We start from the raw sequence: 16,294 nt of genomic DNA on the forward strand, positions 1-16,294 counted from the left end.
TAGAAGGCAGAAATCCAACTGTGCAAGTCCTTTCATGTTGGTCTCATGAAAGCAGACCATGCTTCATCTACCATGCTTTGGACTTTCTTGCATACACAAATACACACCATCTTTGATCACACACACACAGAAAGCAGGCTTTTTGATGTTGTACCCTGACATGCTACGGCTATATATAGCTCCATCACGGCCAGGCCAACAAGCAAAAGATCCAGTTTAATTTGCAATATGCATGTCTGCGACAGCTACATCAAAATAAATTAGAATGACATAAAATCATAGATTTTTATGACGTTACTCACACTTTGTGCACTAGTAAATGTAGATTAACCCTCTCTTTCCATCAGCTCTTAGAAGTTCCCCTTTCCGTGTCAAAGACATCATGAGAGCATGATTCTGCCACCACAATGCTTAACAATGAGTGGTACATTTAGACTTGTGTAGCACCAGTTTATTCAGAACTTGAGATATTATTTTATGGCATTAATTCGGTTTAAACATCTCCGAAACTTCCTCCCTAACCCATCCGGTCTGTCCGTTGGTCTTCATGATGACCTTTGGGACATTCACATTGCATCGACGCCGTTTTCTCCAAGGCGCCCACTCGGCGTTTACAGACATCGAGTGGGCGCAGTGTCGTCACTTAGACGGTTACCCATTAATCTCGTAGATTTGGAGATCAAGGCCGGTTTGGCAGGATTAGGAATATCTGTGTGAGGGCTCGGCTTAAAACGGACGTGGCAAAGAGAAAACCTGGGGAAGAGAGTTTTCTCTTTGGTGCGTCAAAGAAAGATGCAGAGGACAGCCGGAATAGAAGTCTTCATAAACCAATCTCCTCTATTGAATTTATTATCGACTGTTTTGATGAAATTGCTCGCGATTTAAGAAAGCAGTCCGAGGGGAAATGAGTACGGGGGCTCCAGTAAGTTGAGTGGGGACTGAGTGGGTAAATACAAATTGGAATTTGTTAAGCAGTTACTGTTACATAGTGCTTTAAAAATGTTTGAAATAGAGACTTTAACATGTTAGACTGCTGTTTTTCTCTTTTTCTTTTTCAAGAACATGCCACTTGGATTCCAGATTTATTCAAAACATGGTGCTGTATCACAACTGTAAGGAGAAATCAATAGAGAGTAACTTATTTTAAGAATATTAACAGCATGTCAATCTTTTACATTTATTTGTTTTGTGCCTTTCTCTACACTTTCCAGAGAATCTCCCTGCTTTTGGAAAAGTGCAATTATGTCTTTTTCAAGTGAATCCAGGATGTTGAATCTTCTGTGGCCTTAACAAAAAAACAAAAAAGGGTCCTGCATTAAGGTTGACGTATCGCAGCTGCATTCGAGCTACGAGAGAGGGACAGAAAGCTGGAAGAGAGTGAGGAGAGGAAAAGTACCTTATTCCCCGCTGTTATGTAAGTTTCACATTCTTCCTCATTGTTTCGCTTTATTTATTTCTCTTCTAAATTCCCTCCTTCTCAACTCTCCCCTCCAAAATGAATCGGCCTCAGCGTGAGCTGTCCTCTGGGCACGACGCACTAACGCACTCGCGCAGCGTTTGGCGTTGCATTATGTACGACGTGGGGTTTTGTTGCATCACGCGCCGTGCAAATGTTGCGTTGCCTTCCAGGGGATTTTGTTTGCAAGTGAACGCGAGCGCTCACTTTGGTTTGGCTTACCGAGGCACCAGGTGTCAACCACTGAAAGAACCCTGGAAACAAGAAGAGAGACGCTTGATGAAAAAAACATGACCTCAAGTTGGAATTTCTTTTATTTTCTCAGAACAGTGAAATACGAAGCTGCACTGCCTCAAAAGAAAAAAAAAAAAAAAAAGCTGAAACTATGGAGGTGTAATCCAGTTCAGACATGAGGAAAAAATTTATTAAAGGTTTTTATGTTTTGTTTAATTTTCAGCAAATTTGACATCAATTAGTGCAGCACTGAGGTGTCTGTCCACCAAACTGCTTCATCATTTACAGCCGAGAGTCTAAAGTTACCACAGCATCATATTTGTTGTTTCTACAATAAAATTAGGTGGAAGGAGCAAAATACGTGAAAATATTGAGATGATCTACGACTGGCTGCAAAAATCAACTTTTAACGGAGTACATTTCAGTTTGGGGTTTTACTTGAAGAATTAAAAAGAGGTTGGGATGCACTTCAACAAGGCACAGTATCTTCATATCACTATCCGCAGCCGAGTGAAGCATGTTTATGAGCCAGCAGACAAGAACAGACTGAGGAGCACTTGAACTACATCAGGGATGCATCATTATCCTCTTGTACTTTGCTTTTAGTCAGCACTACATGCATCATGCTGCCGCTTCAAAGACTGTGTGAAGTGCCAAATTGTAAAGGAGCGAGGGAAATGTTCAAGGTTTAAATAATTGGGAGGAAGCAGCAAAGAGTTGGGGGCTGAACTAGAACCGTGCTCTTAATCTTATTGTACTGCTTACTGTACAATGATAATAAATCTAAGTCAAAAACACCGCACCCTTAAAAGAAATCCAGCAACACTACATAAAACAAAAAATAAATAAATTGTGGTGATGGGAAATAAAAGTGGTGGCTGTATATTAAGGTAAAGGCAAGAATTTAGAAGTGTCATTTAGCGGTTTTGAAAACCACAAGACGTTTCTCTTCTGCTATGCCAGACCAGAAAAACAACAAAAAACGCAGAAGATCTTGTGAAAACTAAAGCGACAACACCCATTACTCTAAAAAAAAAAAAAAACCCATAAAAAAACTTCAATTTAAAGCTGCAGTAGCTAGAAACAATCTGTTAGGCGTCTGGCTACAGAACTTGATTAATTATATGAAATAACAGCAAATAACGCCATTGTTACAGTTTTACCACTGCAATTGTTACTGCCCATTATTCCAGTACTTTATTGGCTGATAACTACTAAGTGGTAAATATAATACTGAAATACTAGATCAAATTTGTATGAGTTACTTTTGTAAATAGGTCAATGTTTTTTTGAATACCATTTTTTGAAATAACACTTTTATATCTTCTTATTTTTAGCTACCGGATTTCATCAAATCTAGGACGAGGTTAAAAACTACCACGAGCTTCTAGACATCAGTCTTCTGAGGTTTACATTTACTGCCTTTTTATTAGTAAGATTTCATACAGATAATGTAGAAAAGCAGCGATGCAGTTCCTCCCCCCTGCTTCAGGTCTGCGAGTTCGGAACATATTTCTTAACAGAGCTCCAGTGGGAGGCAGACCTACTTCTTTGTGTTCTCCAAGTGATTCACATGGCTGGAGGCTTTGCTCTCGGACCGCTGAAACAACAACAACACCACCACCATCATCATCATCATCATGGGAGGGATGAAAGTACACTCACACTGTTGGACTATACCCACAGGTATGCTGACAAGGACATCCAGAAAAAGACACCTCCACATTAGCTGGCCGTTTTTAGAATGGACATGATGAGTCAAAAGTGATTTACAGTAATTTATATGCATGAAAGGTTTTTGCTTTATTCGCACACAGACAAAAGCATAGCCACTCACCAATTTATCCCAGTCGGCCCGGATGTGTGAGGTTCTGTATCTTGGGTTGGAAGCGGCGTTCAAACATTTCGTCCTCTCTGTGTTCCACTGCAGCTCTGCCCAGAAACCTTGGAGCCGCGCGGCCTGCGCAGCGGTACGCGGAAACAAACAAGCAAGGACAAACCAGAGTGAGGATAATTTGCAAATTAGCTGCATATAAACGGAAACACAAGCAGATGTCAAATAGTTTTTTATGTCCACCGTTGAAAATGCAGCGAATCGGTGTGTGTTTTTTAAGGTTGGCGAAGGACAAGGACCGCATGCAGCTCTTGAGGAAAACACCAAGGTTTTGTCTACAGCGCAAATATGAAACACGAAAATATGCAAACAAATATCCTGCTACTGAGACAATAACATATTGATTCTAACAGGAATTAATTACCTGCAGTATTTATCGTTTTATTTTTGTCTGAAGAATTTAAAACGGTGCTTTAGAAAAAACAATTCATTGCTTATAGTTGCCACTAAGCTGATATTGGCTTGCTAAATAGTCAGGCTATCAGCTCATAGCTAGCGGCTCATAACTAGCCTAACTGGCATAGCTTAACATTTAAGTGACTTGCTACAGTCAGTTAGCAAAGATGCTAACTGCCCAGTGATGATTTGAAACATTTTTAGCTTAACGAATAGCGCTCATTTAAATGCATTAAAAAGTGTGTGTGGTTTTTTTTATACCTTTCCCTTAAAATCAGGCACAATGTGCAGCTCTGTGGTACACAAAACACCAGGGAGCTCCAACAGGCAGGCTGGGACTTCCTGAAACAAAACCCCAAACCACACTAAAAGTAAACACCACACATTTCTATGACACAGATTATCTTTCTATGTAGAGTAGGATAAACTAGTTCATGCTTGACCATTTCAGGTTTTTTATGTAAAGATTTTCAATGAAAAAGAATTGGTCCCTTTAGTTTAACCCCAAGCTTTAGCATATCTACTGCCTCATGATGCACTGGCACCCTGCGCAGAGAGCCATAACACCTATATATATATAGGTTTGCATGTTATTTGCTAGTATGCATTTAAGCAATAGTGTGTGTGGTACCTTTTTTTCAAACAAACAGGAATAAGGTAGGACTTTATCCAGGCCAAGAGACTTCTTATAGCAGATTCTAAACAAAGACGCTGCATGACAGAAACATTAATGTGTAAATATAGAGCACAGATACAAGCTGTCAACAAAAAGCTTTGAGGTGCAGGTATGTCTACATTTATGTACACTTCAATGCAACTAATAAATCTTATTGCCAAATCTTTATCTTAAAGAGCACAAACTTCTAAAATTATATTTAATAGACATCCCCTTTCAGTCGGAATAGTAACATCTTTGTTAATTACAGACTAATAAATACAAATGCATCAGAATGTTCTATTTAATTGGCTACTGTTTTCATTTCTTCATCCTTTTTGCTTTCTACAAGAACCTAATCATCTACAGTCTGTTTTCAGCCCGCTGCAAGTCTCCAAGGTCTCAAGAGAGAGAGGGAAGAAAAAAAAAAATCTATTTTCTAAATGCCCTGATTTGTGTGGGCGGCTTGGCACAGGTTTGCGAGGAGAAATTTAAGAGCCAAACAGAGTTGATGAAAGAATTCAGCTTTGTGTAGACTGGATGTAAGCATTCGAGTTGTGATGGACTGAAAGAGGTGGAGGAAAAGAAACGGGAGCGAGTGCACCAATAAGACTCTAAAAGGGAAGAATAAGCCACACTCAGGAGGCTCACGCTGACTGACCTAAAATGAACTCTTGGATCTGATCGAAGGATTCAAAGGTGTTCATGTCGTCACACAGCCATTCGACAACCTGGAATAAAAATGGATGCAAGGCGGTTAACTGCACAGGAAGTAAAATAGTCCTTACCTTCTATGACTTTGTAGAAATGGCTGCGCAGTTTGTTTTTGTGCAAATATTTCATAGCTTGCATAAATAAAAATAAAAATTAAATAGATAACTCAGGCATTTGGATTAAAGGGAAGCTGGTGGTAGCAGCTAGCTGAGTAAGCTTATCATAAAAATAAGAGCAAAGGTCAGTTTTATACTGCAGGAAATCATCATTTATAGGTTACTTGACATCCTTTATAGCCTTTTTACATTATAAAAACACTACTGCTGTTATTACTTCAATTAGTGTGCATAATTTAATATTCTATACAGTGTCCTGACATAAAGCAACACTTTGTTTCCCTGGTGTTTTTGATTCTGGACCGTGCAGCTTTGCAAAGTGGACAAATCCGTCCCAAAATGATTCCTCCATAAGCGTGCTAGACGATGACGGTAATGTGTTCCCACATTAAATATGACAAGGCTGGATGTGTTCTTAGATTTTCAGCAAACTCCCACCATCATTATTGTTATTGTAACAAAAAAAAAAGAAATGTCTTTATCTTGTCAGTTCAACTGTTCTCCTGTAGGGTTTTATTGTTCTTTAGTTTCATAATCTACACCACAAAAACTTGAAATTCTAACAACTTTCAGAGTAGCCTTCCCAATAGTTGCATCTCAGCTAGGTGCTTTGAACAAACAGATTTTTGCCACGTGTCAATTTGGGTCGAATCGCACAGCGTTTCCCTGAAGCTACAAAATCATCTGAACAGAGACAAAAACATGAACACACAATCACGTTTGATAAAGGTGCTACTGTACTGAAAGCCGCCCCCCCCCCCCCATAAAAACAAGTGCGATGCGGAGCGTCCCAATTTCTATTGTTAGGTGCCCTAATGAAGCTGGTGAGTCATTTAACCTTTAAAGAAATCATTTATTTCATCTATAAGGGCAGCTGGAACATCCCGTTTTAGATCTAATACTAATAAAGTCTTAGTCGTACTCAGCACAGTGTCCAAACCAAATATCAAACCATTAATTTCTGCCGTTGACTCTGCCCACTTATCTTCTCACCGGTTTAATCACAACTTCAGTTAAACGTTTATGTTCCTCCTGCCTTTCTTTCCCCAACTCAAGGTTGACACCTACAGCATTTCCGCGGAATTGCACAAACAGAGAAGTTTTGCCCTATGAATTATTCTTATGAAATCAATTTTCCTAGAGGTAGATGTGCGTGAAAGCAACCTAAGTGTATGCATTCTCTTTCCTTCTTTCTCCTCTTCTCTGCTTCAAGGAGAGCAGATTGATCTCGTGTTTTTTTTTTGTTGTTTTTTTTTTTCAAAACTTGGCAACAATCAATGGCTTCGCCTTTCTTGATTTTCCTTCTTTTTTTTTTTTTTGCACTCGACAGATAATATCGAAACGCACAGCCAAATGTGAGCGTGAGCTCTGCGCCTTTGGACTTTAAAGGTCAATATCTTTGTCCACACACTTCATTATAACTGTCTGCTTGTGCACCTTCAGCTCCAGCTTCGGGTCGTCTCCCAGGAAAACCAGCAGGCAGTGGAGGGCAGCCAGGCGACGGGGGTCGGTCCGACCGCTGGGACACCTTGGACATAGGTGGGAAAAGCATGACATGTGCCTTTAACGTGAGCGGACGCAGATGAAGAGGCCAACAGTTGGTGTTAGTAGTTAGAGGGCCTTTCGATACGCAAAGGAGAAAATCGGTCATTTTCTTTTTTTATCTAAATAGGGTGTGGTGTAAAAATATTTCCTGAGATATCCCTATGAAATTAATTACCTTTAGAAATCACAGACTTATAGTTGTAAATAGAGACCATACCACTAAACATGGCATCCTGACATACGGTTGCTACAGAAACAACGAAGGGGGTAAGAGGTGATTTTGAGCGTGGATAGAGCTAATTACAGGTCAATCTATAAAGAAATCCAGTTAAAAGCTTCAAAAGTTTTTCGTCTTTTTTTTAAACTGTAGGATAGTGACTGGCCTAGTCAAAGTCTAGACCGAACTCTAATTGAGAATGTGGGGGAAAGACGGAAAAAATGAAATGTTTGCCGACACTCTCCAGCCAACTTGAGTTGTAACTTGACAGAATGAGTGAAAGTGTGAATGCCTTTGCTTTATTTCTGAAAAGCATTGTGTTTTCAGTAAAGCGGAAAACCTAATGAAATCAGAAGACAGAACGACTTTAGAGTCAGATGGCTCTTCCCGGGCTGTCTGCTTCCAAACTTTGCGGTTGGAGTCAAATGTATTTAAAATTCAGGAAGTGCGTACACACGAAAATAACTCCAACAAATGGAAAATAACCCTCCGTTTCCACCCGGCTGCTTCTTTTCTAGCAATGTTCCACCGTCCCTATGCTCTTGTGTCTCTTGTCTATTTATATTTAAAGCACCAAAGTCACCATTACTGCACTTCCAGAAAAAAGAAAAAAAAAAATGTTTTGCATTGCACTCACCGGGCACGCGCGTCTGATCTCAGGATCTGCAGCAGGTAAGCCGGGCTAAGCTCAGCGGTGCGAATCGACCCACTTGCCAGCTCCAGAAGGCGAACACCGCTTTCATCATCCTTGTGCATCACGGTGAGGGCGTCTGACTGAAGCTGCGCGCCTAAGTTGACATCCTGACCTTTCAAAATTGACAAAGCGGACATGGACGTTAAAAGCCAAAACAACCTTGAAAGTCCAGCGCGGCCACTGCTGGGCTTTGAATTGCGAGTTACCGGTTAGGAAGAGGGAGTGACACAGCAATTCCTGCTGCCTGGTGTTGATGCAGTGCAGGAAACACCCCTGCAGATACACCAGGATGTAGTAGCCTGCATGTGAAGGTATAACACAGCATCACCGTCAAGAGAGCACGTTCCGCAACAGAGACGTTTATTGGACACCACTAGACAGCAGCTCATACTGATGCAGTTGAAAATAACACAGTCCTCCCACTCCTTCGCAGTCAAAGTTACAAACTTAAAACGTGTTCTGGTGTTGGCTTATGATGCGCTTCTGTGTGTGCGGTGGGTGACCTATGGGGATGAAGAGCGGATGAAGCCGGCCCGAATTCAGCGCGTCGTTTCCGAGGGACACTCTGAACCTCTTGCTGCAATCTGCAGGGAGTGAGCGGAACCAAATGTTGAGACGAGTCCAGAAAGCAGGAATATATACACGGTGAGCCGAGCAGAGCGGTGAGGTGGGGGTGGGAGGGCGTGCTCACCTTTGTGAACTAAAACCACGACGTAGGTCAGTTCCTGTTTGTCCGTCAGCGGGTGGCTGTAGCAAACGCACATGCTTCCTGAAAAGACGGAGCCGAGAAACGGAGAGGTTTAGGAGTCATGGATTATAAATGATCTACTTTAATTGTAATTAAATCCCTCTGTGTATGTGCGCACGATTAATTAGACTTACTGAAAAGGCCAAGAAGAAGAATGTAAAGTTTCTGATTTGGATTCCAAAAGCAGACACCCGACAGCCCAACGCATAAATCGGACACCCAGGTAAGTCTCTGTTTCTTTTTTTTTTTTTTTTTTTTTTTTTGCACATTTGTTTTGTAGTTTCGATACTATTCGCTCCTCGTGAATAAATTATTTCCTCAAAACGGTGCATGATAATGCACTGTCTAACATCTGATCAATATAAAAATGTTCTTAGTATTTTAAGTGTTTTCCAAGTGTATATACGATAAGTTTTGGGAAAATGAGAATACTCTAAGGGGAAGTTTTTTTTGTTTTATTCATTATCATGTTATCCATCTACCCATGAAAATATTTAAGGGATTACCACTAGATGCTTCTGCCATTATTTGATTATGAATGCATTTTTTGCATAAATGAAGTCAACTAAATATGCAAAACTCTGAAATGGCAGGGTAATTCAATAACAAAAATGTTCCAGACTTCTACATGCTGATGGAACATCGTTTTTGTTCCATCTTCTGCCCTTTGTTTGCATTTCAACAGACATCTAAAATGTCTTCATTTTTGGTGAACATATAACTGCTTGTCTTGTAAAACAAAAACTACAGAGAGAATATTCCAACATTTTTCTGTGCTGTCTTCATTTTACATTTTTTTACTTTTTGGGGTTTTTTATTACACACACAAGTCTCAGTATTAGATAAACATTGCCTAAATTAGACAAATAAGACAAATATTTTAAACAGAGGCTTATTATGAATATGTCCAAACAAATCAAGGTCTAAGTATTCTTGTCCTATTGATCTGATATGGTGTTTTTTTTTTTTTTTTTTTTTAATCGCGTTTTACTGGAGCGAATGCCTCGTTTATTTATCAGAACATGATAAAAGTGATGATTTTCCGATCCTCTGTGGTCAAATTTGCCATCTTGTTTAATTTCACATGCACGGCGCCCTGCAAAACAATCCAGACCCGTTGAACTTATTCACATTTTGTCATGAAAAGCAATCTTCAACTCTGTTGGGATTTTACGCGATTCTGAAGTCGAAGGAAAAATCAATTTTGTGCTTTTAAGATATATATATAAACAAGAAAAGTGTAGCATTTTGTATTATTGTACTTTGTAGAATCACTTCTGACAATAATTAAAGCTGTCAGCCGTTTGGTGTAAATCTCTACCAGATTTGCACATATAGACACTCAAATCTTTCCCATTGTGTCTATGTTGTACTTTAACAGGAACACTTTTAGGAATATGGATAAACAGTTTTTTTCCCTTCCACTTCACAATCCTGTACTAATTTATTTAATCTCTCTCTCTTTTTTTTTTACACATACAGAGGTATGTGGTTCCATCATGACAAAACTGGGGAAAGTTCAAGGAGTTTGGTCAGGTGTTGTAATAAAAACCCTTCACCATGTGTGCTCTGACTGAGCTACATTAGAGACTTACTTTCTTATTTTCATCGAGAAACATAAAACACAAAAACACAAATGTTATACATGCATTTTTTTTTTTTGACCAAAAGAAGAATATGTATAAACAGACAGGTGTGAAGTGTGAATATGTTACCGTTTTGGTTTGTGAACACCTGCATCCTAACGAGCTCCTGCTCAGGTTTTTCCACATGATAGTGGTCAAAACCTAAACTTACAAATCTGTTGGACACACACACACATGCACACACACGCACACACACACGCGTGCAAAGTCAACATTCAAGGTCAAATTGGATACTGATTACAGATTGGTTTTCCACAGTGCAAACAACGGTTTACCCACCTGACTGTGTGGAACGCATTGGCAGGCAACTTTAAAACGAGCTCAAACTGTGATAAAACAAGTCACCGTCATTGCGTGCTTGATCAATAATGCAGCAGTTTTGATCGTTTCGAACACCAAACGACGGCCCTACCACAGAGTCACAGCTTTGGTTCGGGTAAAACTGGATGCATCTCAGCACAAACTTGTCCTGCAAATCAAATCAAATTTTTGAAGAATCTCGTGTCATTTGCAGCCACTTTAATGAGAAGGAAGATGGATGTGTTTTCGTATGGCGCCACCTTGCGCGTGAGGCAATAGAGCCTTTGTGTGTGTCCGTCCCACTGGGCCCAGCAGAAGTCCTCTACGATCCTCTCCGCCGTCCTGGACATGCGCTCAGGATTTGAGATCACCTGGTTCACGCAAAAAATAAAAAATTAAAATTTGCACAATTTGCAATCTCCTCTGGAGGATAACGCATTAGGCTCGGGTTTCGAAACGGTGGGTTCTTTTGCTCTCGGCCTCTAAAGGCTTTCCGAAGAGCTTCCTTATTAATCATTGAGCGTGTGCTGTCTTAGCTGCGCCGAAATCCACATAATTCATCAGCAGGGAGCATCCCGAATGTAAATCTGAACAAACCCTAACCAACAAACTCCTTATGTAGGAAAGCAGAGGAATCTGTAACTTACCACTCTGTAGCCTTCATGTTTGCTCAGAAGCACGTGGTACAGATCCACATCTGAAACATCAATCATGCAAAGATAACTCAGTTAGTTTTGGGGAGTTTTTTTTCCCCCCTTACTTTCTGTTTGGTTTCATCGTGTAGCTTGCAGCTGAGCATTTAAACAGAAAACGATGCAAAGAACACTGACATCCATCTTCAGCAAACAGCAGCAGATGGCTCTCCAGCGCTGATTTCACCTCGGTTTGTTGATGGAGGAACTGAAAGAAACGACGACGCGGATTAAATGGAGCCAGCATAGAGCCCACGTTAATATTGATTAAGCAAGCACTCGAAGACACACCATTTATATCCAACAGCGGAGACTTTAAAAAAAACAGCCACATTATTTTGACTTAAAAAATAATGACTTGATTAATTTGGACGTTTATTAGAACTTTATTCCTATTTCTTATTTCATGCCTTGATTCATCCAAGTATCCATTTGTTGCATGAATTACCTGCAGGAAGCAGGTATTTGAGATGTTAGTTTTTTTTTTTTGTTAAAGCAATGAATCAAGTATGCTCATTTGTACATTTGTAGTATCCTAATTCTAATACGGTTTAATGTTGATTTAAAGACGGCTTTATAATTAAGGCTGTAATCCACCTCAAGAACGCGTGGAGATTTTTCTCCTGGATAATCTGCATCCTAAATTAGTTTAGCTTCAAATGATAAAACATCTCCACGCGAGCTCGATTAAAGGCGTAGAGTGGCATGTAAAAGAAAGATTTAACAATATAATTAGATTTAACAATTTAATTAGATTTAACAAATTCAAATAAAAAAGAAAAAACATGAGAAATCTTGACTTCAGGCTAAGATGCCGTTGAGGTAATTGGAACAAAATAATATCCTGTGAACCTTTTTCCAAACACGATTACCGTATTTAAACTAGCAATATCAAAGAATATGTTCGTTTTTGTTTTTACTATTCAACACAGCTAAATTACAGCTTTGATGATGAGCACATTTTGATGAAAACTATCCAAAACCAACATTCTAATGCTGGTTGAAAACTGAGAGGGCGAAAGACTGCCAACTAGTGGTCAGATGCAGCAATAGCGCTTAATTTTGAACGGTTTGGCGTGAGTTTGAAGTCAGAGTCAATAATCATTTGGACCAGTTAAAATGTCTAAATTAAATGTTCTTCCCTGTAGTTTGCGCCTCCGTCTTTAAGTCAGTCCTGATGTGCTTTTCTTTCCCTGCTCATAAAAAGTCTCCCCACAGCCGGATTCTGCCACGACAACGTTTAATGGTGGTGATTTTATGTTTTTGCTTCTTTGATTAATACCAGAATAACAATAACTGCACAAGAAATGTTGTTATTGTTGCCGTTTGGCCATTTTCTTTGTCATCTGGCTGCAAACTACTTTTTTTTTTTTTGTCATAATATGAAATGCTGCATTTACACAAGTACGAATATTTTGTATTGTTGTAAAGCCTTAATATTTTTCTTTGCTCTAAAATCTGAAATAGGGGGGGTGGGGAAACGTGACCTGATTTCAGGCCGTTGCTATAAAATTTTAGGAGGTGGGAACGGGAACACGGCTCGCGCATCTTTAACTCTACCTGCACTTTGACTCTGCAGTCCACCGCCTTGAGCACCTTGGTGTTGTTTATGGGGTGAATCTCGATCAGCAGAGTCAGACACTTTGATACTAGACAGGCAGGGGATGATGGGAGAAATGTTTCTATCAAAACACAAATTCATTCAGGACTTAAATGATTTAACGGGCTGAAATAGAAGACAGCATCTCTGGTGCGTTACTTGGTTTGAGGCGCTCCTGTCCACTGGTGTTCTGTGCCAAGCTGACCGCTGAAAGCATAAAAAAAAAAGGCCAAAGTCATGCTGCAGAAACAGTCGCACTAAATCTGTATTCATTAACTATCCTTTTGGCATGGCTAAGGAGAATACGCAAGAGTTTCTCCCTTAGTTTTAAACCAACACAGTTCCTGCATTATTAACATCGTAAAGTTACACTTTTTAAAACTCTATTTGAGGTCAACAACCGAGTTCAATTGTTAAGATTTTTATTTTGTACATGACCGAAGCTCACCTAGTAGAGTCTCCTCCTTGTTCAGAGAGCAGCTGCTGACACAGACCTGTTTGTCGAACGTGTAGAGGAGCTGACGGGGCAGAAGGCATAGAGTTGAGTGTGCAGATGTGCAGTTGTGGAATAAAAGTGAAAATAAAGGAGAAGTGTGTGTGTGTATGGCAACTTAGTACCTTGTTCTGTTTAGTGTTGGGGTCATATTTCCCAATCCTTGTGGTGACTGTTGCTCCCTTTTAAGAACAGCACAGAATTGTATTAAAAAGGTGAAATTGTCAATTCCAGGAATGACTAATTCCAGCCTTTCTGAAGAATTTTGGGTCTAATAAGTAGCCAGGTGCTGCTGATCAGGAAGTGTCGCTTCCTCTATAAAAGCAGCGAGTGTTGGCAGGTTGCCTTTTCTGAAGCAGACAGGTGTTTAGCGCAATGCCAAATGAGGGAGGGGGGGCGGCAATGATCTGAAATAATTGCTTCCATCAACCTGTGAAGAGTCATCAGGTTGACTCTAAACTAAAAATCTGAAAATTAGACCTTCTAGATTACTAATGAGCGGAAAACATTTCTGAGAGATTTAGCTTGCCTCTTTCAGAGTGGACGGTTCAGCAAAATTCCCTCTAAAATTTTAATTGTACAACTCCTGGAGGTTATAAAAAAAAAACAACAAAAAAACAAGCTGCAAGACTTTATTATTTTTAAATTCAAATTCATTAGGATATTCTCAAACTTCCTTCAGCTAAAACAATTTTTTAATCCATTAATGCTGCTTTTGTGAAATATATTTTGCGTTAATTTGCTTTATTTTAAGCTCAGCACATTTCCTGTGCCAATATGTGGTTAATACTCCTAATCTGCCTGAAGCAAGTAGCTCTACTTGTCATACAGGACATGAACTGAATGGGATTAAAAGACATTGCTAACATGACATTTACATTTGCTAACATTTTTTGTTTTGTTTTAATATAATAAAAAGTCTGATATAAAAAGTAATGTGCAATCACACTAGATATGGGGGGGGACGATCACGATCCCTTTCAACTATGACCCTGAAAAGACCTGACAGTCATTCACACCCTTCAAACTCCAAGAGCAACACATTCTTCAGGGGGTCCATCATTAAACATTCATACCTCGTACCAAAAGAGCCAAATTGGTTTCGTATCAAATCGTACCAAATTGGTTTCCAATTCTAGAAACGATTCCAAAAACACCCAAAAGTGTCGAGCTGATTCATAGCAGAATGAAGAGAGAGGGTTTTTTTTTTTTGATAGCTCCAACTTGAGGAAGGATTGCAGACGCATAGGAAAACCTTGAATTTAAATTTTTCACTCATGATAGATTCACCACAGGATGAAGCAGCCTTAAAGCCATCATCATATAAGAATACCTTTTTATGAGTGAACTACATTAATAATACATCGATGTAGAATGATTTCTGATGCGTAATAATAATTATACACTATTAGACTCTTCAAATGACAAATATCTTCAATATTACATGCGTTATGAGAGTTATCATCCAGGAAATCTACTTTAATATAACTGGGCAGGTGTGTTGCTAAAATACCAGCGAATGGAAAGAAAAAGCCTTTTAAATGGCACCAACATAAAGTTAATCTTATATGTGACATTATAAAAGTTCTCACATGTGACTGGCAGTGAGCTTACCTTCCAAGAGTAAAGTACACTCCCATCTCTTTCGATGTTTAGGATGCGAGTGTCCACATCTTCAGAGTATTCTGCAAGTGCAACGTTATCATCAATGCCTTTCAAAAACATTCAATATTTAAGAATACATTTAGAATTTGATCTGGCATTTCGCTTCGCAATTACACAGTTGCATTTCTATAGATACAAATTTAATGTACCACGTTTCAGTTTGATTTTTATTTGTAAGAATAAACTACAGATTTGTTGTTTTAAGGGGCATGAAACATTTAAATCATTCAACACATTGTAAAATGCAGCATGACAGAGCTCCAAATATCCCTAAGTATTTTCTCTCTCTTTCTTTTTAAATGTCTGTTTACACATGCTTTATTACTATTATGTGCATTGTTTTGAGTCGTTTCCTTCTTATTACAAGGCAAATAGCCCCACCTGCTGTTTATTACATGCAGTGTTCGTAAACACAACAAATCACAGCCATTCAGATTTCATTCGAGCTGGCTAAAGTTGGCGTTTAATGAATTTGCTGAGCAATAACACGCACATTAAATCTAAAGTATTTTAGCTCATTCATTATATATATTTTTTTTTTAACAAACTTACTCCGCGAACACCTGAACGCCTCACCTTTCACCCTGCACACCGATGCCTCTTTCTTGAGAAGATCAAACACCACGTCTCTCTGGAGATTAAACTGTTCCTTCAGCTTTAGCATGTCTTGTAGAGTCCTTTTGTTTTATGGTACCATCAGTCCACAGAAAACGGTGTCCTTCTTAAACTTAGGCAGCACCTAACATCTGGTTTCACTTGCTCATCATGTGACCGCATGGGGTTTTTTTTTTATGCCTACTTTGCGAACAGGCAAAACTAGAAACTGCACTCGTAGGGTTTGTCTAGATCATACTTCCTCTCTACATCTCAGACTTCTTTTTATTGACATGCGGAAACGGCACGCTGCTCCAGAGTTCACCACACCCTCCGTGGGGATGACGGAGCGGAGTAGGACGCTACTATTGGCCGAGAAACGCGTCCGTCCAACGGGATGGAATGTCTCGCTGCGCCGGTGCCACTCTGGCCTCCCACTGTGCCAGCACTTCGCGGTTGTGTGTCATAACTTCAGCCTAGACAGAAACGCTGAAAACAAAGCGGGTGGTCGTCCTAGCATTTCCCATGTATGATCTACCGAAAATATGAGAAGAAAATATAAGGTGCGCAGTGCAGCCAACATTTAGTTTCACCAGTTATGTACAATAAATTGCATGTTTACTCTCGTAATTATG

The 16,294-nt window shown here is 39.6% G+C and overlaps 2 protein-coding genes across 5 annotated transcripts in view; one reads left to right on the plus strand and one right to left on the minus strand.

Moving 5' to 3' along the window:
• ccdc146 (coiled-coil domain containing 146) overlaps positions 1–3,953 on the plus strand; it is a 74,656-nt gene extending 70,703 nt beyond the window's left edge. The window contains exons 25-30 of one of the 2 annotated variants that reach the window (XR_532743.2): positions 1,060–1,112; positions 1,212–1,414; positions 3,028–3,097; positions 3,183–3,376; positions 3,621–3,694; positions 3,805–3,953. The gene's annotated coding sequence lies outside the window, so the exon portion shown is untranslated. The remainder of the gene's footprint in view (positions 1–1,059; positions 1,113–1,211; positions 1,415–3,027; positions 3,098–3,182; positions 3,377–3,620; positions 3,695–3,804) is intronic. The other variant, XR_532744.2, reaches the window with a different exon arrangement.
• Positions 1–15,973, minus strand: part of gsap (gamma-secretase activating protein) — a 29,790-nt gene extending 13,817 nt beyond the window's left edge. The window contains exons 1-24 of one of the 3 annotated variants that reach the window (XM_017302881.1): positions 15,642–15,973; positions 15,015–15,085; positions 13,526–13,582; positions 13,356–13,425; positions 13,067–13,114; positions 12,868–12,956; positions 11,446–11,515; positions 11,263–11,312; positions 10,876–10,986; positions 10,728–10,784; positions 10,595–10,641; positions 10,385–10,470; positions 10,265–10,267; positions 8,613–8,690; positions 8,425–8,505; positions 8,128–8,220; positions 7,865–8,033; positions 6,903–6,993; positions 5,297–5,366; positions 4,612–4,691; positions 4,242–4,322; positions 3,528–3,650; positions 3,238–3,290; positions 1,679–1,710 (exon numbers count right to left, since the gene is read on the minus strand). In XM_017302881.1, the coding sequence (XP_017158370.1) occupies positions 1,679–1,710; positions 3,238–3,290; positions 3,528–3,650; positions 4,242–4,322; positions 4,612–4,691; positions 5,297–5,366; positions 6,903–6,993; positions 7,865–8,033; positions 8,128–8,220; positions 8,425–8,505; positions 8,613–8,690; positions 10,265–10,267; positions 10,385–10,470; positions 10,595–10,641; positions 10,728–10,784; positions 10,876–10,986; positions 11,263–11,312; positions 11,446–11,515; positions 12,868–12,956; positions 13,067–13,114; positions 13,356–13,425; positions 13,526–13,582; positions 15,015–15,085; positions 15,642–15,729 (1,798 nt within the window). In that variant the 5' untranslated portion in view covers positions 15,730–15,973. The remainder of the gene's footprint in view (positions 1–1,678; positions 1,711–3,237; positions 3,291–3,527; positions 3,651–4,241; positions 4,323–4,611; positions 4,692–5,296; positions 5,367–6,902; positions 6,994–7,864; positions 8,034–8,127; positions 8,221–8,424; positions 8,506–8,612; positions 8,691–10,264; positions 10,268–10,384; positions 10,471–10,594; positions 10,642–10,727; positions 10,785–10,875; positions 10,987–11,262; positions 11,313–11,445; positions 11,516–12,867; positions 12,957–13,066; positions 13,115–13,355; positions 13,426–13,525; positions 13,583–15,014; positions 15,086–15,641) is intronic. The other 2 variants (XM_008400972.2, XM_008400973.2) reach the window with 2 other exon arrangements.
• Between the last annotated feature and the right edge of the window lie 321 nt (positions 15,974–16,294).

The sequence above is a fragment of the Poecilia reticulata genome, linkage group LG23 (assembly GCF_000633615.1).
Source record: "Poecilia reticulata strain Guanapo linkage group LG23, Guppy_female_1.0+MT, whole genome shotgun sequence".
Classification (NCBI taxonomy): Eukaryota; Metazoa; Chordata; class Actinopteri; order Cyprinodontiformes; family Poeciliidae; genus Poecilia; species Poecilia reticulata.